A 25,276-nucleotide genomic window follows, 5' to 3' on the forward strand; every position below is an offset into this window, starting at 1 on the left:
TCATTTTCGGCACTCACATGATCGCACCAATAAAAGAAAACATTAACAGACTTGACAACCCTTATCAGCACATCCCTACTTTTTGTGTTGACGTCATCGTCGATGAGATTCAAGTCTTTGATTGTTAGAGGTTTACTTTTTCCTTGAACGAGATGAAATTTGGAGTTCCGGTTAAGTTTCCTTACTGGATTGTCATTTTTGAGGAGAATTTCGATGTTAAAAGTTCCGAATGTAGCAGTTAGGGGCGGAGCTTCCATATATGATTGACGACTGTTACGATGAAAAGGTTTTAAGGGTTTGAAAATGTAAAAAAGTTGAATTTCTTTGAACACTTTCATACAATTTTTTGATCTTTGATCACCGCAAATATTTCATTACATTATAAGGATAGACACAGAACAACGTTGAACATTTAAACTATAAATAATTATATCGTAGCGTAAAATACAATTCCTAATACATTTCTCACCTCATATCGACAATTTGGACTCGAAAGTCAAAAGAATCGTGATCCGACTCGCTATCGTCATGTTCGTAATTAATCATACCATCACTGATTTCCCTCAAAGTAAATGACGTCACATTGATGTGATTGCTATTTTTAGACATAGACATGGTATTACTAGTACTACTACTACTGCTGCTGCTGCTGCTGCTGCTGCTGCTGCTGCTGTTGCTAATAGTAGTAGTGGACGAGTGGATGATATGAAAGGCATTAACCAGGCGACCGTGTCTCGGTGGTTTCAGCACGATGAATTCGCATTCGAAAGTTCTCTGCTTGTTTTGCTGTCTCTGCTGCTGCTGCTGTTGTTGTTGTTGTTGTTGTGAGTCTGTCTCTGGAAATAACCATTAATAAATTATAAATGATCAAAAATGATAGCAGTTAATAATATTAACGACGCCCGCCAGTTCAATGAATAATTCACGTTCGAAAGATGTTCTTGATAAGGTAGTTGCTAAGGCATTAGAGCAGCTGCTTTTGAAGGTTGTAAATGTTAGGTTAAAACAATATCTGATACAATAAATTGAAATTGTCACATTTCTGTTTTGGCCCCAGCACTAACTCCTAACTTACCTCCTCCAACTTCTTCGACTCTCAAATCAGCCCAACTAATCATTTTCGAACCGCCTTCCAGCACGTTCAACAGTCCATTGTTGACTAGCAAATAAAACGGGACGCTATTTTTCTTTGTCCCAATTCCGACAGATGATGACGTAATAGATGGCGGGAGATGTGCTGGATGATGGGTTATCGTAAATCGCTTGACACCGGATTGAACTCCAGATGAATGGACGATGAATTCAAAGTTATCGATTAGTGTGTTGGTGGTCGGCAAGCGCTGTAAACTGAATTTATTAAAAATAATTCATTTCACGACGAAAATAATCACAAATATATCGATTCTAACCGATAAAATATCCGACCGCTATCGATATCGGCCTGAGTGAAGTTCATAAGCATCGATATCTGTCGCACATCACTTTTTCTTCCATTGAATAGCGTACCGCCACGCCCGCCATTGCTGTAGTGAATGTTCTCACTGCCCCCACCACCACTACTACTACTGCTGCTACTATGAACGTGATGATTTGCTTTTTTACCGTAAGAATTGCCCTTCTTGGTAGTGTTTATTACCTCACTGATGGCAGAATAACCATTAAAATATCTTCCGTCGTTTTTAATTTTTCTTTTCCCTCCATACTCCACCAAAAATAAATGTCCCAACACTGGAGTGGCCACCATTGTGTAAACGACGTCATCGCTGGCCACCACGTGGTGTCCGTTTCCGCTTCCGGCTGTCGTGTGTAAGTGGTTTTTTGTGATTGGGCAGTCGCGGTCGCCGACAAACACTATACCGACATTTCGTTCGATGTTTAGTTTCGGTTCGTAGACGGTTATAGCGAGATGTGATGTCGGTTCTTGCAGACCGAAAAATGAAACTTGATAGAAGAAACTATCGTCATCAACTACAACGACAGTTACATCTCGCTCTTTCTCATCATCATCAGCACCGACAGGATCATTATCATCAGCGTGAACCTCGTCGCCATCGTCAAGATCGTCGTCGTAACTGTTGATGTAGAAACTTGCAAACTTCTTATTGATGCCTGTGTCCGTACTGGCGCCGATCTTTCTGCTGCTACTACTGCTGCTGCTGCTACTTCCATAACTACTCACGCCGCTATCCCCATAAAAATGCACATATTTTAACCTATTGTTCGCGACGTCATTTTGGCTCCACCCACTAACAGCTGATTGGTTGTCGCTGACGGTAACGACGGTCCAACCATGATTTGGAGTTAGTAATTGAAGTAGACCGTGTGTAGGAGCTTGCAGTAATTTATAATAAATATAATTATTATTATCATCATAATTATTTTTATTAAGATTATCATTTTTGGTAGTGATGGTATTAGTAGCAGCGATGGTAGCAGCGTCTGACGCGATTGTGGCTTCGTACAGTAAGTAGGTACTATTAATGAGGATCTGGTTGTTTTTCAGGCTGTGCATGGTCGTCGCCTCGCTCAACTTTTCCAGTTGCCACCCATTCGAAGTCACTGTTAGCAGCTGGAGGTGGGCGTTGAAGGGGTTGAAAAGGTGAAATTTTTAGCGGTGAAAATTAAATGAGGTTAACAGACATGCATAATACGTCAATTTAAAATAATCTAACTTTCGATTGGCTACTATTCTTGCCATCGTTGACCCAGATTTTAAAACGTCTTGTGATTGCCTGAGAGCCCGAATGACCCACATAAATTGACCTACTTATCATGTCAGCCAATGAGAACGAGGTTACTTTATCATAGTACGTTACGGAGTATTTGCTTTTAGATGAAGAATGATATCTGTCAAACAGCTGATTCTCAGATAAGGATGAAAATGAGGGGGAAGATGCTGATGACAATGTTGAAATTTTCAAAAAGTTTATTTCACTCTCGTTACTACTACTACTGGCATCACCTCCACTACTGCCACCACTACTACTTCTGCCGCCACAAAGATGGCCACTGCCGCTACATCTAACGTCAACTGGCCTATCGCTATCGACTGCGCTGCCAATTTGCTGAACATGGACGATCGAACGATGATGATGGTGTGGGTCTCTAACCTCATCGTCGTCATCATCTTCAACCTTTAAAAAATCTCTTGTCACCAACATTTTACTGTTAAGTGACAATTTTACAATATTCCATTTTAGGTGTAAAGATGGTGGGTCATTGACCGGAATAACTTGAACCGGAAGCGTTATATTTCCGGTTAGAAGTTCACTTCCGTTTCCGGTTCCATTAGTGATTGAGTAATCTAAAATTATTACGTCTTTGTCGGTTTCGAAACGGCCATCGTGGTAGTAGTAGATACGGTTCTCGGTCAAATCTCTCCAGTCGAATACCAAGTAATATCGGTTATTGTCATAGATCGGTGACGATGACGGTAACAGGGATGGTAGCGATGACGACGATGATGATGAAGACGTTGACGATGGTGGCGAGAAAGGCGGAGGCGTCAAAATAATGACGTCACCGCAAGGCGGTTTTTTTAGTAACCGGAAGTGGATGTTTATCCCGGAAGCTAGTTTGCGATCGCTTTCACGTCGGCGCCAAAAAATGTTTTCAGTTGAGATGGGCGTCCGAGAACCTTCGTAAACAAGAATCGGTTTTGTCAGAAACATATCATTTCCTGCTGCTCCTGCTGCTGCTGATGATGGTGATGATGGTGATGATGATGATGGTGGTGGTGGTGGTGGTGGTGGTGGTGGTAGAGGTGGTGGTTGTGGGGGTTGAAGCAAGAGTGATTAAGTCTAAATGAATGGAAGTATAAACTTTTTATTTTTAAGAGCTTTTTAAAATCGGCATTTTTCAAAAGCTGACGAACACGATGATAATTTTTTTTAATCAGGCATGCAATTATCATAATTAGCATCATCATTATCATAATTTATTAACAAATCATCATCATCTTCGTCATCATCATCCATCCTCCATCATAGTCATCATCACAAATATTTTGATAAAAGTTTTTAAGGAAACAACATCTGAGTGAAATGAATGTGTGTACGTATTATACACATCGTACGTATCTAAGTCTTAGTATATATACATATATAATATATATATAAATGTATATATACATATATGTATGTATATATACATATACATATGTACTAAGAAAACCGGGGAAAATGCAGGCATTGAAGAAAAATAGATGTACACATTAAAGTATGTTGTTGGTATACATAGAAAAAGGTAGAAAAAGAGAGAGAGATACAGAGAGAAACAGACAGGCTAACAGAGAGACCAAGAAACCAACAAAAACATAAAGAAAGAAAAAGAGAAAGATAGAGAGAAAGAGAGAGAGAAAAAGTTTTGATTATTGTGTTGGCCTATGTTTGCTTGTGAGAATGCGGAGCAGTTGTTTATGATAAATTACTTGAATGATGATGAATACGTCGGGGGTGATAATAATAATAAAAATATAAACAAATTATTATTATTATTATTATTATTATTATTATTATTGTAAGCAGTAGTAATTGTAGAAGTTTCTTGTAATTATTTTATAGACAGGCATGAAATTTCAACACTAACCGAAGACCCGCTGGGGAAAATTTTGAATAAGGAGAAGGAAAATTATGAATGATGAAATTATGCGATTGAATATTATAAATAACGATGAAGATGAAGAAGATGATGATGACGAGGAAGAAGAGGAAGAGGAAGAAAAAGAAGATGATGACGATGAAGAAGAAGATGATGGTGATGATGATGACGACACTGACGATTCGGGATGAAGTTTTGACGATGCCAATGCTTTTTTAGCCATTACGTCGAAGACTGTAATAGTTTTTATTATAATAATAATGATGTTATAACAATTAATAATATAATAATATAATAATAATAATATTGTAATCGATTGAATTGTATTGTATCCAGATATCAATTATTGGAACTCTAACAATAATAATAATAACACAACAGCAATAATAATATTTATTATTATTATTTATATTATCAGTAAATAATAATCACATTATTCAACACGTTTCTTCAACAGTAATATATCGTAAATCATTTATTAATATCTAGTATCAAAGGTGTATATATATATATATATCACATGCTTATATCTATATCACATGTATCTAATATATATCCTATGTATCATAGAAGTGTATCTAGATATTAATAAATGTAAAAGTCTGTTAAACGTTAATGCATTTGTAAAAACAAAGAAACTGTGCAAAAAGTAACTATATATAGGTACATACATATATATATATATATATATATATATATATATATATATATACACACACACAATTATAAGCATTTATAATATTATATACTAATTTTTATGTATATATATATAGATAGAACAGAGAATCTTCAATGCTCTTTACGTGATATTCAACATCCTTACATTCATCGTCGTCGTCGTCATCATTTTAATCAGCATCATTCTACAAATCATCATCTTAATCATCTTCAATCATTGTTTATTGTATATATAAATATATACATATATATATATATATATATATATACATTGAGTCCGAGGTTATATATATATATATATATATATATATATACATATATATACATGAATGTATGTGTGTATGTATCTAAAAGCAACAAAGCATTAAGGCATTTTTTTTATTAATCCATGTAAACAACAACATTCACTGCCAAGTTTAGTCATTATCATATATTCGTGTGAGGAAATTGTAAGATAAACATGTTATATATATGGATATGAATAGTATGTCTGTGTGTGTGTTTGTTTGTGTGTGGGTGTGTTTGTTTGTGTACGTGTGTGTGTTTATATTTATACGTATTTAGTTAATTTTTATCTATAGGTTTTCTTTAATGCATAGTGGATGTTGTGAGGTCTTCCTTTTCTTTTGTAAATAAAAATTTTATAAAGCAACTACATCATCATTCCCATCATCATCATCATCGTCGTCGTCATCATCACCGTAGCATTAAACATATCAAACATACTGAACTTCAAAAAATTGATTCCACTCTTCTCTATATTTGCCGACAACTAGCGGTACATCGTCACCATCCCTATTATTAATCGGCACATCTCTATTATTTAGCCCATTTATATTATTTGATCCATCCCTATTCATCTGCACATCGCTGGCCTCCAGAACTTCGTTGTGATCATCTTTGTTCACGATTTTGTTGCCTATGATGGCCCAGAAGTTTTTCGTCAGCTCTCCATTGTATTCTCTCAATGTTACTTGGAAATCTGCTGTTGTTGGTCGTGTTGATGACGATAAAAATGCTATTGGTGGTGTAATTATAAATAATAATAACAATAATAATAAAGATGCTAATATTATCATAATTAATTACGGCCAATCACAATCACAAACTTGATCCATCAAGAGTTAGCTTGCCATTATTCTTACAGGCCAAATTCCCCATGTGATTTTCAAACCACAGCTGACTGTCAGTTATCCTGGCCGTTGGCCTGCTGGCAATGACCTTCAACCCCGCTTTTCCCTTGTCACCTTTGACCTCCAGTATTCTAAATGTTCCGTCGTCCGGGTTCTCGTTGAGTAGGCGGAAATATATCGGCGGTCTAGTTCGTTTATACGGTAATTATAAAATACATTAACAACTTTAATTAATAATAATAGTTTCTTGTTTTTGTCACCTACTTGCACTCAATAATCCATCTTTGCCCAGCGTCGCCCTCATAGTTTTGAACTATGACCTTTGCTCCCGCGACCTTTCCCGCACCCTCTGCCACTATTATCTTCTGGGGATTCATAATGTTCTCTAAAACGCCCTTTGACCTATTGTACCTCCATTTTTGGTCGTGGTTGGATTTCTGGTAGGGCTGCATGCAGAGATCGCCATTGTCTGTAGTGAGGGTCGGAGATCAATTTTTAATTTGTAATTATTATCATTCTCATTTTAACAATATTTATAATAATAATAATATTGAGTAAAATAATAATAATAATAAACAAATAACTGCAATTATTAATTATTATTATTATTTTTTTGAGGCTCGCGTCTAACTATCGACATCGAGGCAGAGATTTGTCCTTCGTGATCTTACTGTCCCAGTTAACGGGTCCTCATACCATACCTTGTATTAATAATAATACTAATAATAATAACAATTGTAATAACAATTATAATAGTAATTATAATAATAATAACGCATCATTTATATAGCGCCCTGGAAATGTGATTAATTAAAAACCAAAATATGATGATGATATGACTTAGTGATAAAAATATTTTTTTTCTTAATGTGACAATCATTATTATTGGTTTCTTTTATTATTATTATTTTTATTATTATTATTATTAACCTAATTTTACGAAAACTATTTATAACCTGGTTTTCCCCGGAATGATCCGGCCAGACATTGACTGGGGCTCCCGGTTTTATGGATCCCTCGGCCACGTTCAGTCTCAAATTAGTGTTGGACTTGCATTTGATCTCGAAGTATTTCCCATTTCCGTTAACGTTCGCCATTTTGTCTTCTCTTTACTCTATTTTTGATGTAATTATTTGTTCTATTTTTAAAGTTGTCGATGATGTATCACTTCATTGGATCGTTCATTTATAGATGGATGAAGATGAATGAAGATAGAAAGAAGAAGATGATGATGATGACGTCAAGAATGACGAAGACGACGATGATGTTGGTAACAATAATTAATTAATAATAACAAAACTGATGACTTTATTCGATGAGGAATTAACTCTTTCATGAAACAAAGCCAAAGTATCCTGTATCCTTAATAGAGAATGAATTTTCAGACGTCGTCCTAGCTGTCAGCAATGATATCATCAATAGTTCCCTGTGTATATATCTACATTATCTACATATACATATATACACCCACCTATACACTTATGTACATTTAACACACACACACACACACATACATACACACACACATACATACATACACACACTTACATACATACTCACACACATATATATGTCAAATTACTTTTACAATAACCCCATTATTACTACTAAAAGAAGTTACTTTACTTAAAATAAAAATAATGATAATATTATTAACATAGTTAACTATAATAGTAATCATAATATTGATTACACTACTTGAAATTTCAAGTGTATGTCAATGTGGTTTGACCACATACACAAACTGCACCGATCGTTTCTGCAATAATTTATATTTTATAAAATGACACGTATAACCTTCATGAATGAATTAATGAATGAGTGAGTGAGTGAGTGAATGAATGAGTGAATAAATGGATGGATGAATGAATGCCCAAAAATGCATCAAAAAACATTTACGATATTGTATCATTTTGTATATGTTTGTGTTGTATGTTTTTGATCTCTAGGTATTTAGTAGTAATTGAGCTATAGAAGAATTAGTATTTTATATGAGAGTATATGTGTGAATTGTGTGTATGTACGTATGTATGTGTGAAATGTTTGTATGTACGTATGTATGTTTGTTATGTGTGTATGGGTGTGCGTGCGCGCGCGCGTGTGTGTTATTGAAATAGGCACTTAAGAATCAAGGTGAATATGATATATGTGGGGTATATGATTAACTATGTGATGATAGAGAGCGCATTTTTTGATAAGATAAAGTTGTGAAATTCTTTTGACACAATGATTTTATTTATGAAATAATTAATATTACATGCTTTAAATTGTATACACCATCATAATTAACTGTTATAACACTTTTAAATTATGTTTTTGTTGATTTTTTCAACTGTAATTTGCTAGATGTTTTATATCTTTGCTATACCATCTGTTAATTTTTATCGTTGTTTTGTCTATGCAAAGCTACTTTCTACTTAAAGCTAACCTCGCTAACGTTTTCACTGGCGATTTAAATTTTTCTATGCTCGTTCTACGCGTTAGGAGTTAGTAAAATTAGAGAAGAAAATAAAATCAGTGTTTTTAACGGCTTGTATCTTTCAAAAGTAATTAAATTTTTGTATAGTTGTTTAAAATAAATTTGTTAAAAACACGCATTGGACTTTGTAGTTTGTGTTTTTTTTCCCCATTATTATAGTTGTTTTCTTGTGCTTGTCAAAGATCAAGACATTCAAATTTAAATGTTAATTTATTAATTTTACATACAAATTTTTTTTTTAGAAAGATGGCCTGCGCCACTCTAGCTGTAAAACGACATCGCCATTTTGATTTTGAGCCACTTGAACGAAGCCACAAGCGCAGACGAATCTCGGCGACCAAGACTACACTTTCAAGTGCCATGGCCCCAACGAGAAAGCAAGAAGAGGACGAGTTTTCACCCTTCGCTAATCTCGGCTTCCTTCTTTCTTGGGATCAAGGTTTGGGGGTTTCTTTATTATTTTTTCCAATTTTTACCCAGTGATAGAAATGTTGGCAACTAATTTATTCTATTTTTAAGTTTAACTAACTGTTTTTATTTAGCTAATGCAATAGTAATAGTCAGTTCTGCAAACATTCTTCAAGTATTCTACTAAAAAAGTTAAATAATCAAGTTAAATTGATATGATTAAAATGTCCTCACTCAGATGAACTAATGTCAAGAATTCGCTATCACGTAAAACGATTCAATAGACAAAAGTTTCTAGCAGAGCAACAAAATGCGCCAAGTGCCAGCAACGACATTCAAAATGCTCAACTGCCGCACATCATCCACCCAACTACGCAACTGCAACAACATCTCTTGCCCTCGAACCAGCTGCTGCCAGACATTCAAACAAATCAAATTGAAGGGCTCAACCCTAGGTTCACATTGAAACAAGCCTCCATTCTCTGTGAGAAAGCAATGAAGGAAAAAGAAAAAATATGGAAGTTAGAGTACGAACAGATCTTATCCAGCAGGCTTGCCGGTTAGTGTAATTAGTGTATATCAACATGGGGTCAGTCCAGGCAATTAGATTTTTTTTTGTGACCCTACCGTTTGCTGTTATTCAAGATTATCATTTATATCTCATATATTTCAGTTTCATCGTACTCATTATCAACATCATCATTCTCATAGCAGCATTATAATAATTTATGACACCCGCTATCAACCAACCAATCGTTGCAGAGCAATACGAATGCTTCTTGAAATTTAACAATGATTCGATGTATAGAGGCCCCAAGGAACAAGCCTCTAGTTGTCAGTATTTTTAATTTATGTGCATATTAACTTAATTTTAAAAAATTAATATTAATTTAACTTTGTTTAATTTAGTTAATGTTACATTTTTTAAGATATTTGAACATTTTTTTCGGCAGATGTATCTTAAAGATTTCTGGAAGGACTTGCTCGTAAATATTTTTTAATGTAAATTATTCATTTATTATTTTATTATTGTTATTATTATAATAATAAAAACAAATGATAATTTTTGGTGATATTATTACCAATATAAAATGATTGTATGAATTCTGCCGAGTTGTTGGCATTAATCAATTTAAAGTTTGTCTTTTCAATTTTCCTTACTAGAATTTTCTGGAAATTGCTTAATTTGTTGAAAATAGATGATATATATATATATATATATATATATATATATATATATATATATATATATATATATATATATTACACATGATAGTAGAATTCTTGCAGTGCTTTATGTATATATATATATATACATAATTATTACTATCATTATTAACATTTTTACTTCTACTACTGCTACTACTACATGTTAAGATAGTTTTAATGTGCATTACATTTTAATAATTTTGCAGTTTCACTCTATCTATTATTATTTATCATTAATATTGTAAGTACTATTTATAGTTTTTATATTTTTATTCAGAGAGTAAATTAACGTTAATAAATAACGATAATAATTTCGTTTTTATTATCATTATTATTATTGATCGTAATTATTTACTGTTATCGTTAACATTAATTCAAGTGTTAAACAATGAAGCCTTCGTTCGTTTCCGTCAGTTCAAAATAAAAAAATTGACAGTAAAATGGCTATACTGTGGTGGTATGATGAAGATGAGTTAATCAACTAACATTGGATCAAGTTATATAGCTCTGTTTAGTGAATCTCGTTAATGAGTTAGTGTTTGGGAGTGAGAAATGGACGATGTGATGGTTGTGAGGTTTGCTGCCCCCATGTGTAGTAGTGAATGATTGCTAGACTATGTTGCCGTTTAGATACTTGCAAATGTTGTCATAGTCCCCACTCGCGTCGTCGTCGTCATTATCGTGGGCAGTTTTCACGCTCTCTCTGTAGTCGTCGTTTTCTCGAAGGCCTGTTTTAATCGAAAAAAAGTTATAAATATCCGCAAAAGTTGGTCTGCTCTTTGGCTCCGCCTTCCAGCACGTCATCATTAGGTCGTAGACCTCGAGGGGACATTTGATTGGCTGATGAAGATAGATGCAACTGCCAGTAAGAGATTTGATTGGCTGATGAGGATAGATTGATCCACCAATAATGTGACTGCTTGTCGGCAGTGATGGCGAACGTGGAAATCTTTGAGTAGATTGTGGCGTGATCGAAGCCTGTGGTGTATTATTATTACTATTACTACCACTATTATTACTAATTATTATTGATATTAATTATTATAATTATTTTAAGTATAGGTACCCTCTGTTTCAAGGAGTTCTCGATAACTTGGCAGTCGTCAAGTTGGTGGTAGGGCTTGTAGCGAGCCAACGTCATCAGCTGCCATAAGGTCACTGCATACGACCACACATCACTCTTGTTGCTAAACTCCTCCTATGTATGTTAATATCTATTTCATTATTTTTAATTCGTTAATTTGTAATACAATTTGATGTTGTATGCATTTCATTAGCAATTCATTGAAAAAAAAATACGTATTCATCTAGTTATTCAATTTACGATCCTCTATCCTTTTTTCTAAACGACTTAAAAACGGTTTCAAAAATGGTTAACAAATCTATTTCATCTGAAAATTAGGCAGAATGGACCCCTTCCCAACCAATAGGAGAGCTTCGGGAGCCATCCATCTGACGGGCATCGGCGTTGAAGTTGGCGAAGAACAATAATAATCCCCTTTATAAACTGACATGCATTTCGATAAGTCCGTTATTTTGACCACTATTCTTTGGCCAGGGTTATTATTATTATTGATGTTGTTGTTGTTGTCAGTAGTAGTAAAAGCAGCAGCGGCAGCAGAAGTAGTAGTTGTAGTTGTAGTGGTAGTAGAATTCAAGATGACGTCATCAGTGGTGGTGATGATGATACAATTGCGAGCCGACAAGTCTCCGTGCACGAGTCCGCAGGATTCCAAGTATTTCATACCACTGGCGATCTGTCTAGACATGTCTAACAGAGTGGCTAGACTGATTATTATTATTGTTGTTATTATTATTACTATTATTACCAGGGCATATTATTTACAATAGAGTTTAAAAATAAAGATAGGTATTGAAAAGGACAAAAACCTCAATTGCTTTTTTCCTGTCTTCTTCTTCGTAAATTTTCCGCAATCATCTTCGTCGTCGTCGTCGTCATCGTAATCATCGTCATCATCGCTACTACTACTACAGCCAGTAGAGCATCCCCTCAAAAACTGCACACTATCTCTCCAGAAGCAGTTCAAAATCTCCATGACAACGCTGAACCGTCCGCTACTGTCAGTGTGGAAACACAGGCCACCCATGCTTAGAATGTTTCCGTGAGATAGTGACGCCAGGGTGAGGGCTTTCTGCTCGAACTTTAACCTTTTCATTAAAATTGTTTCAACAATAATGGTAAAATGTCTTGATGGTTAGGAAGACGACTGCAGTGTGGGAACAACACATTTGCGATTAAATATGATATAATTAATAATAATATTTATAATAATTATTATTATAATTTAATATCACAATGAGATGCAGTAGTTGCAGGCGTACTGACTGACTTCGTATTGGCCGAAGCTCTTTTACTGAGTCTCAACACGGCGGCCACTCTAAATGATGATGATGATGCTGGAGGTGATGATGATGACGATGTAGGGTGTGATGATGATGATGCAGAGGATTTCACTTTACATAAATCAATCTGTTGGAATTTAAGGAGAAAGAGAAAAAAAAATCAAAAAGATTTTTTATTTTGAATTGCTATTGTTGTTGTTATTTGAATTTTTAATGAATATATTACTATTATTAATTTATTATTAATATTGTTTAGTATTATTATAATTATTATTATTACCATTCCGAATTCGCCTTTGCCAAAAATTTTTATGATTTCTAAATCGTCTTCGTCAAAAATTGTTTGGGTTGCTAACAATCTTTGAATGTTGTTATTGTTGAGTTTGTTGTTGTTGTTGCTGTTGTTGTTGTTGTTGTATCTGTAGTAGTAGTAATTGTTGTTGTTGTTGTTGTTTTTGTTATGGCGGTTCAAACTGCTCTGCCTTTTTAGCGAACTATAAGTATAGGACTGGTTATTAAACATCTGGAAATTGTTTTTGCTGTTGTTGTTGTATTTGTTGTTGTTGATGTTGTTGTTGTTAATGTTATTGTTGTTGATGTTGTTGTTGTTCTTGATGTTATTATTGAGATATTTTTCAATATTAATCAGTGACTTTTCAGGGGAGTTGTATATATTTGAGGACATTTTTGCGCTATTTGTGCTCTTAATCATGCGGTTGTTTAAATTATAATTATTATTGTAATTAATGTTGTTGTTGTTGATGCTGCTGTTGTTGTTGATGTTGTTGTTGTTTAAAAGTGGACTTTTATTTTCAGGAATTGCCTTTAGGAATATCGTCGGGTGTAGAAGGTAGTAGTTAGCGTCTATTTGGGATTTTGCTGTTGTTGTTGATGTTTTTGTCGTTGTTGTTGATGTCTTTGTTGTTGTTGTTGTTGTTGTTGTTGATGTCTTTGTTGTTGTTGTGGTTGGTGGTTTCCTTGGTAAGAGAGGTGGTGTGTTGATTGATTGTTGAGTGTTACCGCTCCTACCTACACTCGCATGAAAAATTTAATCTTGTTATATGCAATTATGATATATAATACACTTGTGTCATGAAAAGTTTATTATATAATTATAATTAATTAATTAATAATTAATATAATTGTTAGATATAATTCAGAAGAACTCATGCCTCGAGATTGTAAAGTTGAATACTTGAATGGGCTCTGATGTGAGTGATGGCGAGGATGAAGATGTTGTTGTTGTTGTTGGTGGTGGTGGTGGTTGAAAGTTAAGTTTTGTTGCGAACAGTGTTGTTGAGATAATTGTTGATGTTGTTGTTGATATTGTTGTTGTTGTTGAAATAGTTGCTGTAGCGGCTGTATTTGTTGCGGTTGTAGCAGGTGTTGCTGAATCTGGCTTTGAAATAGAAGCTGTTTTTTTTGTTGTTGTTGTTCGTCTTGTTGTTGGCACGGCTGCACTTGCTGTTGTAGTAGTTGTGGTTGTTGCAGACGTTGTGGTTGTTGCAGAGGTTGCAGATGTTGTGGTTGTTGTGGTTGTTGCAAATGTTGTGGTTGTTGCTTCTGCTGACGATTGTGAAGATTTTTTGAGTCGTAGTAGACAAACTCCTTGCCAGAATCTGACGACATTTGTAATAATATTCTATCCTCGTCTACAACTATCAGTCCATCATCGGCCTGAATGAATGAATAAATGAATGAATGAACGAATGAATGAACGAATGAATAAACGAATGAATGAAGAAACGATCGATGATTAATATGTAAGTATATAAATGAATGAATGAATTAATTAATCAATTAATTAATTAATTAATTAATTAATTAATTAATTAATTAATTAATTAATTAATTAATGAATGAATGAATGAACGAACAGCTTACCTTTTCCGCTACGGACTCATATGCCCGTTTCAATTTACTTTTAAACAAGCAGTCATTATTATTATTATTATTACTATTGTTATATTTATTATTATTCTTATTATTGTAAATATTATTCCTTTTCTTCCTTACCACACAAACGATGAAAAGTGTCCCGAGAAGAGCCAACACCACGAAAAGCGACACCAAGCTTAGTAATAGTGTCGTTAAGAATGACGAAGACGATGGTGATGATGACAATGATGATGAAGAGGATGATGATGATGCTGCAGCTGCTGATGATGATGATGAGGCGTTGCTCTGTTGAGATGATGATGATGATGCCGACGATAATGATGATGATGGTGGTACCTGAGGAAATGCTGATAATGATTTCGAAAATAATACTGGTGGTGATGATGACGATAACGATGATGATGATGATGTTATTTTTGTTCTATCAAGGACTTCGTTAACATAGTCTGAGAAATCTAATACGGCATTCTTACTATCTTCATCGCTATTATTATTATTATTATTATTTCTATTAAAAGGTGTGAAGGTGTTATTATTATTATTATTATTATTGTTGTTGTTGTTGTTGTTGTTGTTCTTGCTGTTGTTCTTGCTACTGCTCAAATGTTTTCCCATATTGATGTTATAGTTCTGGCCGTAGAATCTATTGTTACGACTGTTTAAATTGCTATTATTATTATTAATCTTTTTCTTGCTTTTATTAGTATTATTGTTTTTATTAGTATTATTGTTGTTTTTATTATTATTTTTGTTGAGCCTTCCGTTATTCCGAAGCGTATTCAGTTTTGCCGTAAAACTTTGTTTTGTTGTTGTTGTTGTTGTTGTGGTAGATGATGACGACGACAACGATGATGATGATGATGATGATGAAAAGTAAGGTGTCGGTGGAGTAACTTTGAACAGGGGTTCTGGAAAAAGTTTGAAATATATATCATTCCCATTAAATGGGAATGATATATATTTTCTTAAACTTATTTGGTTCCCTTATTGAAAATAAAATAAATAAAAAAAATAAAAAATGTCGCCTGCTATCGTTAATTTATCATTGCAAGTATCACCATCATCACCATCATCATCACCATCATCGTCACCATCATCGTCACCATCATCATAATCATCATCATCGTCGTCATCATCATAATCACCGGATTCAAAGGTTATCTCGCTGATTAGGAACCAAAGACTATCAATGTAGAGTGTTGCTTTAATGAAATCGGTAACCGAATCATTTAACCTTTGACTGAATCGACAATACCGAGCAGGTAATGGTGACGATGATGACGATGACGTAGACATTTTTATGGAACGCTTTTTGCGTTTTTCTTCAAAGATTTTTTCGATATTGTTGGTAGCGTTGTACTTTTTTTGCAGTCTTAAATTCTTGCTACGACTTATGAAACGTCTTTTCGTAGTAATAAAATTAACGTTTGGTGTAGTAGTAGAAGCGGCGGCAGTAGTAGAAGTAGTAGCCGTAGTAGTAGCAGTTGAAGCAGCAGAAGTAGTAACAGTATAATAGGTGGGACTATTGGCATATTTATTTGTGGAGAGGAATTTCATAAGATTGTTATCATCAACGTAGCTATCGTTATCATAATCTTCATCATCTTCTTCATCATCATCATCTTCTTCTTCATCATCGTCGTCTTCTTCATCATCGTCGTCTTCATCTTCTTCACCATCGTCGTCGTCATCATCACCATCATCTTCGTTGCCATCACGGTTGATGTCGTCGTCATCATCATCAAAACTTAAGGAGATTTTAGACGGGGCTTGGGCCTGAAAATTCAATTATTATTATTGATATTATTATCATTATTATTATTATTATTATTATTATTATTATTATTATACCTTTTTATCGCCGGTGCAAAGACAAGAGAATACGATTCTCGTAAATTTTCTGATTTCGTTGAATCTAAAACTTATATTCATCATCATCAGATCTGAAGACGATGATGACGACGACGACGATGATGATGGGTCATTCTTTCGCCAACCGATCCAACCGTAATAATGTATGTCGTTTGAATTCTGTTAATAATATTTATAGTAATAGTTTATTATCGTAATTATCTTTACCATCTTCTAACTATAACGCTTACCCTAACCCTATCAGTCAGTGGCACCCCCAGATCGCCCTCCACCCCGTCGGCCAGCAGTCCCAAGCCAGGATTCCACCAGTCCCTATCGTACGTGACGTCATCGTAGACTCGGGTGTACGTGGAGGAATTGGGATTAATGTGGATTCGGTACGATGATAAGGTGCCTATTTCAAACAAAAGTCTAATTTTTTGGCACCTTTTTTAATTATGTTATTTCTATAAATTCTCTCTAGATTGCTTCTCAAAGGTGCCATCAACAACAACAACACACAAAGTGCTGGCACGCACCACATACACAGTGCATGTGGCAAGCGGGCATCTCTCTGCATTCGAATCCGGCCCTCACTGCAACTGCAGCAGCAGGACCAGGCGTCTTAACCATCACACCATCTGGTCGCTTACTTTCCCAGAAGCATCCATAGAGCTCCAATCTCAAACAGACATGCTGTGCCTCCCTTGAAAATGGCACCACCCTAATTTTTTTCGCCACAAAGGGGTGTTCAAGTTGGTGGAAGGATGTTTCGTTCTTTTCACTGCTGCCTTTTATGTGCTGTTTTTTGAGTGCATTGAATGGAAAAAATTATCAAATGAACCACCGAAAATGGGTAAAAAAAATCGACTGAATGAGATAATGAAGTGAACGAATGAATAAGTGAACTGGCCCTGAAAAGTTAGGGTAAATGAAAGTTGGAAACCTGCGTGCCATTGCTATCCTTATAAATGATCCACAGCTGACGACCATCTAATTCATTCCCTCTCTGATACTCCAGTCTGTACTCGCTGACGTACTCGCTGGCCTTCGAACTCGAACGACCTTGAACTTCGATCCCCGTTATCAGGTGGAGGTCAAACAGCTCGATCATCAGCCATTCGTGGGTTGTCACGTTTATCTGATCACGTGGGCACCAAGCTCCTCCTCCTACTTCCGTCCTAATTCTAGCACGTCGAAAATTTTATTTTATCATAATTTAACAAAACGTTTTGATGAGTAATAGTTAAAATATAGTTAAAATAGTTATATAGTTAAAATGTTAAAATAATTTCATAATTATAATTTATGACCTGACCTTGAACTTTGGGGGCCAAATTTTCGCATGTCTCTAGATGAACTGACACTGATGAACGAGTTAGGAATTTCTCCGGATTCCATGCCGAGTGGTTTTTTGCAGTGATCATCTGATTGGTTGGTTGGTTGGTTGATTGATTTGTTGGTTGGTTGACTGGCTGGTTGGCTGGCTGGTTGTACAACTAATCAAAAATATAACTGAATAGAAACGATGATTCAATTTGAAAAATTTTGACTTGTGATTGATATATGACGTTATAAATGTGATGAAAAGAATATTTTAACTGAGAGAGAGAGAGAGAGAAAAAAAAAAGAGAGATAGAGAGAGAGAGGGGGGGGAATGTAAGTGTGTGTAACGGTAATGAGTGTGAAATGCAGTTGCATATCTACTAATTGTTTGTTTGGAAAAACCTCACCCTTCTAAGAGTTGGTTAATTCAAAAAACCTTTGAATGCGTGCTTTAACATACATGTGCTTCTAATTTTCTAATTGCAATCGTCACTGTCACTACTATTATTATTATTGTTGTTGTCATTGTTATTATTATCATAATTGTTCTCGCTATTATTTTTATTATTATCATCATCGTCGTCATCGTCTATCAAGTTACATCTCTCTACGCTTGCTGTCTTATCTCTTCAAACAAACTGCCACAGCTTCACTGGATGAATGAGTGAATGAATGAGTGAATGAATGAATGAATGAATGAATGAATGAACGAATGAATGAATGAATGAATAAGTGAATGAATGAATTAATGAAGAAACGAACGACGAAAAAATAGATGAACGTGTTTTTTGGAGCTTAAGTTTATAATAAACTCTCTCTTTTGCATGGTGGACACAGTTGTGTTTTTTCCTCTAATTTTCAATCTTTCTCACTGTCTGTCTGTCTTTCTGTCTGTCTGTCTATCTGTTTATCTGCCTGTCTATTTGTTCGTCTGTTTGTCTGTTTGTTCGTCTGTTTCTATCTTCCTCTCTCATTTCTTTTTCATTTTCTCTTTCTATCTCTCTCACCAATCGACAGGCATGTTTCCACTCCTTTCCTTATTTTCAGTCTCTTTTGAGTCATTCCTTCTTTGACATTTTAGCGTTTAAGGAGGAACAATTTAACATCTAAAAGGCATCATTTAACGTTCATAATACTTCATCCACTGTTTGAAAAGCATTATTAAACGCTAAAAGACACTCAATTTTACATTCAAGGGACGTTAAGTGTTGTTTAAGCTGTTTAAGAAGTGTTATTCAACAAACTATTTTAATCTTTACTGCTGGTTTTTGTGAGTACGTGTGTGTGTGTGTGTTTGTGTGTGTGTGTACGTGTGTGCTTGAATAATGCGAAGATAAGAAGAAAAGACATTTTACATGTTTTGCTAAGTAACGACTAGACTATTTTAACTATGCGATACTTTTACTTCTACTACTACTACTACTGCTACTGCTGCTGCGACTACTACTACTACTACTACTACTACTACTAATAATAATAATAAATAATAAAATTCTTCCAATACTAACCGATCTCTAGGCATCTTATGTTACCGACAATAAGTAATAAAAATACAGACGCAGATGCAATCATATTCATTACGATCACTACTGTATTTTCCATCCAGATATTTTAATTATAGATATATAATTAAATCAGTGTTATTTGAATAGGATTTAATATGACAAAATATTTAACTTATTCTTATGTTATTATTTTATTTTTAAAAATATATCAACAGACGAGCAAAATGGTGACGGATAATCTCATCCAAATTAATTAACAACATAATAATTAATCAGCGTTATAATTAGGGATATAATATTTTTTATTGTCATAATTATCGCTATAACTATTGTTATAATTATTGCTATAATTATCGTTATTGCGTGGACGTTTTTCATTTCAAATCTTTCTTGTCATGAACTTGTCTATATATATTTAAAACATTTTTCCATTACAAGATTTCGAATGATCAACCAGCCCTATATATATATATATATATATATATATATATATATATATATTACATATATGTATTTATATCTAAAAGGAGACAAAAATAATATATATATATATATATATAAATATTTGTGTATGTATATATATATATATATATATATATATATATATATATATATATATATATATATATATTTGTGGATGTGTGTATGTATGTGATGTATGTGTGAAAGTGTGTGTTTATATATGCGTGTATGTATGTTGTAGCTACTATAGTAATTATGAAGACTATGATAATAATAAGGATGACGATGATGACGATGGTGATGACGATGATGATGAAATGATGGTAGTGATGCTGATGTTTTTGTTTTGCTTGAAGATTGTGATTGGATTGATAACATCGTCATAACAAAAGTATAAATAATAATAATAATAATAATAATAAATGAATAACGTTAATAAATAAAATAATAATAACCTTAATACTGATGATAGCAATCGCAATAATAAGAATAAAAATAATTATGTAATCTCGAAAACATATCTATCTATTTACTCCGAGCTTATCAAACAACTCTTTTTATCTCATCATTCTTCTTCCTTCATTTCTCCTTCTCACTATCTAACTTTCTCTCTTTCTCTCACTCTCTCTTTCTTTCTCGTTCTTATTTTTCTCTCTTAAATATAGTTTGAATGAAACAAGTTTCATTGAAGAGAAAAGGGAGAAGGGCAGAAGAATAAATGAATGAATTTATGAATGAATGAATTAATGAATGAATTAACGAATGAATGAATGAACGACTGACTGAATAAATAAACGACTGAAAGAATGAACAAATAAAAATAAGAACAAATGAACGTAAGAATAAAACGAAAAAAAAACCAACACTGGCATGATTGGAAGCATGAGTAGAGCATATTAATAAATCAATAAACAAAACAATCTAATGAAAAACTAAATAAACGACGAAGGAATGAATGAATAAATGAATGAATTGAAATAAGTGATTGACTGAACGTACAATTAAAGGAGAGAACATACTGCGATAAAGAAATGGCACAAAAAATATTTTTTATGGTCGGATGATGATGAGGTGAAATAATGATAGAGAGAGAGAGAGAGAGAGAGAGAGAGAGAGAGAGAGAGAGAGAGAGAGAGAGAGAGAGAGAGAGAGAAAGTCTACTCTAAACAGAGATGAAAAAATAACATAAAAATACATCCATCTATCAAGAATCCCAGACTTTTAATAAGGAGTTTAGTCATGATATAAAAAAAAACAATTTTTTATTTGCTAGTTTTGTTTCAAGTAAATTGATACTAACATTTGATTGAGTTTTAACAAATTTATCAGGAAGTTTTTAGATTGCTAAAGCAAATAAATGAATGAATAGTTGAATGAGCGAACGTGTGAGCAAATTAGTAGATGAATGAATGAATGAATAAATGGAGTGACGAACAACCATATAAGCAAGTATAACCTAAAACATCAGAATGTGTCAAAGAAATAGAGATCAAACCTACCGTCACTGGATGAATGAATGAGTGAGTCTATGGATGAATTGATGAATGAATGAACGAATGAGTGAATGCATCAATGTTTGGATGGTGAATTACAAAATGATCAGGAAAAGTAGGCATAACTTTGTACATCAGTAATAATGAAAATGTTGATTAACTATACCATTATATTTCAACTTTTCATGTATACGGCAAGCACAAAAATAACTTACGGAGTCGCCATCAATCGAATATTTAAAATTTTCAAAAAATGAATTTAACAGCATTTTTTTAACTATTCAACGCCATATAATTTTTTTACTTGTTTTTATTACTTTTAAAAAATTTTACTTTCGAAAAGTTCTCAAGGTTTTACCGATTTATTACCAAAAAACACCAAATAAATTAATGTTCTCGTCATGAATCGCATAAATACTATTTTATACGACGAAGTAGTATGCCTAATTATAATATATCTCCGTAAGGCGGCCCCATCATCATCAACAGCAGAGTTGGGCGTTTCTGCTTTGCTGCTGCTGTAACTGTATTTGTCATCAAACATTTGATTGGGAGGTTAGTGTATGTTATATATTATACATACGTATATATTATATATATATTATATATATATTTGTATGGCATATATATGTCCATGTTTGTATGGCTTGCTGCAGAAAGGCTCATTTAAATAGTAAAATCCAGATGCAAATATGATAAAATTTTTTCATCTTCTACATGTATGATTGGTACCCACCACACAATATTGCATACACACATACAACAGTTTGTCCTCTTCGCATTTCCGGCCGTCTGGTCTTGTTATTTTAGTGAATTTTCAGTGAAATTGGTGTAAATTCATCTAAGTTTTTTGTAATCTCTTAGAATAAAAATAAAAATGGATGAGAAATATGATGTGATTGTTCTCGGGACTGGTTTGAAGGTTAGGCTGATAATTAGAGATATAAATTTATGTAAGTAATGTTTGTAGTTTCTAGAATGTCTGGGGAATTAAGGGTTTCTTTTTCTGACTTATTAATAATGAGAAATGAATTTTATATTTTATGTGTTGTAAACTTAATTAAATTAAACGCCATATTAATTGATTTTGTAATGGTTGTTTATGGAATCCTCAAATAAAAGTGTAATGATTTTTCTAATGTTTAATAATCTCTACTAACATGAGTCATGAAATAGTAATTAAGAAGAGTTATGATGTTTGTTATATTCATTTTTTTTATGTGATACCATTATTAAATTTTAAAAAATAACACTAAACTAAAAAAGTTACTAAATTCTGCATTTTAGATACCATATAATAATCCTCTTTAATTTTTCTTAAGTTTAAAATATTAATATTATTAGTAAATAATAAATATGTTTTTATAATAATTTTATTTTTTGTTGAAAATAAGGAATGCATACTCAGCGGCTTAATGTCCGTCAGTGGCAAAAAGGTCCTCCACATGGACAGGAATAAATACTATGGTGGGGAGAGCACATCCCTAACGCCACTAAGTGAGGTAAATTAGGACTATTTTACTATACTAACTTTTTAGAGATTAGGAAGTTTTTTTTGTTATGATGATAACTTATTCATCCATCTGTTGTTTAGTTGTTTGCCCACTTCAAAGTTGCAAAAACTAATTTGGATGAGTTTGGTCGGCCAAGAGATTGGAATGTCGATCTAATACCTAAGTTCCTTATGGCCAGTGGTTAGTACATGTTTCATGTTGATGCTATTGATGATAATCTTTGCTACTGCTGCTGGTTCAGTGTAGCAGTTGTTGCCTATTATAAATTTCACCATTGTATAAATAATAAATAGATGTCCCTAATTTTTCACACAAAAATGAAATTAGGTGAATTAGTGAAACTGCTCATACATACCGGAGTCACGAGATATCTAGAGTTCAAGTCAGTTGAGGGAAGTTACGTCTATAAAGCTGGTAAGATTCACAAAGTGCCGGCCAACGAGAAGGAGGCTCTGACATCTGGTGAGACTAATAAATTCTATTTTTGATCGTTCTGCAAATAATCTAAAAATAGATTCCTAATCAGCCAATCAATGAAACCATCAAAAACAGATTTAATGGGCATAACTGAGAAGCCTCGTTACCGATCCTTCCTGCAGTTCATCCAAGAGTACAATCCCTCGGACTCCAGTACTTGGGATGGTTTCGATGCCAGCAAGCAGTCGATGAAGGAATGCTATGAAAAATTTAATCTCGATCCCAATGTGGCTGACTTCACTGGACATGCCTTGGCTCTTTATTTGAATGATGAGTTAGTGTGTGCACGGCTTGTTTCGCATTCGTATGTTAAAATTGTTTTTTGAATTATTAATTTTCTATTTTAGCTACTTGGAGAAACCAGCTCTTGAAACACTGAACCGTATAAAGTTGTACAGTGACTCACTGGCCCGATATGGCAAGTCTCCGTACCTCTACCCCCTCTATGGACTCGGGGAACTGCCTCAGGGGTTTGCTAGGTACATTCTCGTTTATTCATTTTTTTGTTTGTAAATTTATTTAATAATTCATTTATTAATCCATAAATCTATGTAATATTCTTGATAGTTTATCGTAAAAAACGCATGAAAATTGTCATAGTCCTAACAAAAATCATCCTCACCCTTGAAATTCAATGCAGATTAAGTGCAGTTTATGGGGGCACGTACATGTTGGACAAGGCTGTCGATGAAATTGTATGTGACGGTGGCAAGTTGATCGGCGTTAGGTCTGGAAATGACGTGGCCAGGTGTGACATCGTCATCTGTGACCCGACCTACGCTCCTGATAGGTGCAAAACTGTTGGCCAGGTCTCTAAATATTTTAATTTTTTTTAGAAATTAAAATTTTTTTTGTCAAATTCGTCTTCTATGTTCGGTTGAAGCATTTTTTTACAAAGAAAAATGGAAATAATCATATGATTATTTAAATTGTCACCAGGTGGTTCGTGCCATCTGCATACTGGATCATCCAGTCCCCTACACAAATGATGCAGCCTCATGTCAGGTCATCATACCCCAGAAGCAAGTTGGAAGGCAGAATGGTCAGTTAGGGATTAGGGGATAGGGATGGGCGTTTAAAGGATAATATTTCAGAAACAGCAGATGATAATTACTATCGCTCATTTATTTGTTTATTTATTGAACTCCAAAATTTTTGTATTCATTCATTTATGAATGTCAGTTTTCGACTGGCCAGTCACATTTAACCAATTACATCTCAATGACCAATCAGACATCTACATTTCCTGTGTTAGCTCCACCCACAACGTGACAGCCAAGGGCTTCTATCTGGTCCTGGTGGCCACTACAGTTGAAACTGATAATCCTGAATTGGAGTTGAAACCCGGTCTCGATCTTCTTGGCGCCATCAAAGAAAAGTGGGTCTTGACAATGATCATTGGCTCATTCATTTATTCATTCACTCAATTCATTCATTCACTTTTTTATTCCTTCTTTCATATTTATTCATTCACTCATTTATTCAATTACTCATTCAATGGTTAAGACCAGTGACTGCTTCTTGTCTGATTGAACAATTATTTGATGATTGAACGTATCACTGGATGAATGAATGCATGAATGGATAACTTAACGAATGAATGAATAAGTAGAAGGATGAATTAATTAAAAAACGACCTAATTAAATAATTGGGTCACTTAATAACCTAGATTCGTGGCGGTCAGTGACCTACTAGAGCCAGTGGACGACGGGAAAGAGACGCAGATCTTTGTCTCGAAAAGTTATGATGCCACGAGCCACTTCGAGACAACCTGCGATGATGTCCTTGACATTTTCAGGAGGTCAACCGGGTCAGATTTTGACTTCTCCAAGGTCAAGCACGTTCTGGAGGAGACCGAATGATGATGACGCTGATGAT

General features: G+C 34.1%; 5 protein-coding genes across 5 annotated transcripts; 2 read left to right on the forward strand and 3 right to left on the reverse strand.

Moving 5' to 3' along the window:
• Positions 1–5,693: 5,693 nt before the first annotated feature.
• Positions 5,694–7,766, reverse strand: HELRODRAFT_191872 (hypothetical protein; the record flags this gene model as incomplete). The annotated part of the gene is made up of 6 exons (XM_009019870.1): positions 7,367–7,766; positions 7,042–7,111; positions 6,675–6,879; positions 6,387–6,595; positions 6,068–6,262; positions 5,694–5,767 (listed from the first exon to the last, which is right to left on the reverse strand). The coding sequence occupies exons 1-6, from the start codon at positions 7,505–7,507 to the stop codon at positions 5,694–5,696; spliced, it is 894 nt and encodes a 297-aa protein (XP_009018118.1). The 5' UTR covers positions 7,508–7,766.
• Positions 7,767–8,832: 1,066 nt separating this feature from the next.
• On the forward strand, positions 8,833–10,889 carry HELRODRAFT_185607 (hypothetical protein). The gene is made up of 6 exons (XM_009019871.1): positions 8,833–8,956; positions 9,132–9,328; positions 9,536–9,856; positions 10,060–10,131; positions 10,251–10,447; positions 10,597–10,889. Exons 2-5 carry the CDS (start codon positions 9,136–9,138, stop codon positions 10,259–10,261), a joined length of 597 nt encoding a protein of 198 aa, XP_009018119.1. The 5' UTR covers positions 8,833–8,956; positions 9,132–9,135; the 3' UTR covers positions 10,262–10,447; positions 10,597–10,889.
• Positions 10,890–11,115: 226 nt separating this feature from the next.
• On the reverse strand, positions 11,116–12,299 carry HELRODRAFT_79863 (hypothetical protein; the record flags this gene model as incomplete). Its single annotated transcript, XM_009019872.1, has 4 exons — positions 11,116–11,388; positions 11,573–11,704; positions 11,931–12,049; positions 12,197–12,299. Coding segments are annotated over 4 exons (627 nt in total), but the record flags the coding sequence as incomplete, so codon positions are not given.
• A 1,428-nt stretch (positions 12,300–13,727) lies between these two features.
• Positions 13,728–15,384, reverse strand: HELRODRAFT_173266 (hypothetical protein; the record flags this gene model as incomplete). The annotated part of the gene is made up of 6 exons (XM_009019873.1): positions 13,728–13,847; positions 14,160–14,334; positions 14,477–14,547; positions 14,755–15,054; positions 15,106–15,140; positions 15,243–15,384. The coding sequence occupies 6 exons, from the start codon at positions 15,382–15,384 to the stop codon at positions 13,728–13,730; spliced, it is 843 nt and encodes a 280-aa protein (XP_009018121.1).
• A 6,899-nt stretch (positions 15,385–22,283) lies between these two features.
• On the forward strand, positions 22,284–25,260 carry HELRODRAFT_79884 (hypothetical protein; the record flags this gene model as incomplete). Its single annotated transcript, XM_009019874.1, has 10 exons — positions 22,284–22,328; positions 22,801–22,908; positions 23,001–23,100; positions 23,248–23,382; positions 23,473–23,671; positions 23,745–23,876; positions 24,038–24,206; positions 24,337–24,439; positions 24,631–24,775; positions 25,068–25,260. 10 exons carry the CDS (start codon positions 22,284–22,286, stop codon positions 25,258–25,260), a joined length of 1,329 nt encoding a protein of 442 aa, XP_009018122.1.
• Positions 25,261–25,276: the final 16 nt, after the last annotated feature.

This window comes from Helobdella robusta (genome assembly GCF_000326865.2).
Source record: "Helobdella robusta unplaced genomic scaffold HELROscaffold_26, whole genome shotgun sequence".
Lineage (NCBI taxonomy): Eukaryota > Metazoa > Annelida > Clitellata > Rhynchobdellida > Glossiphoniidae > Helobdella > Helobdella robusta.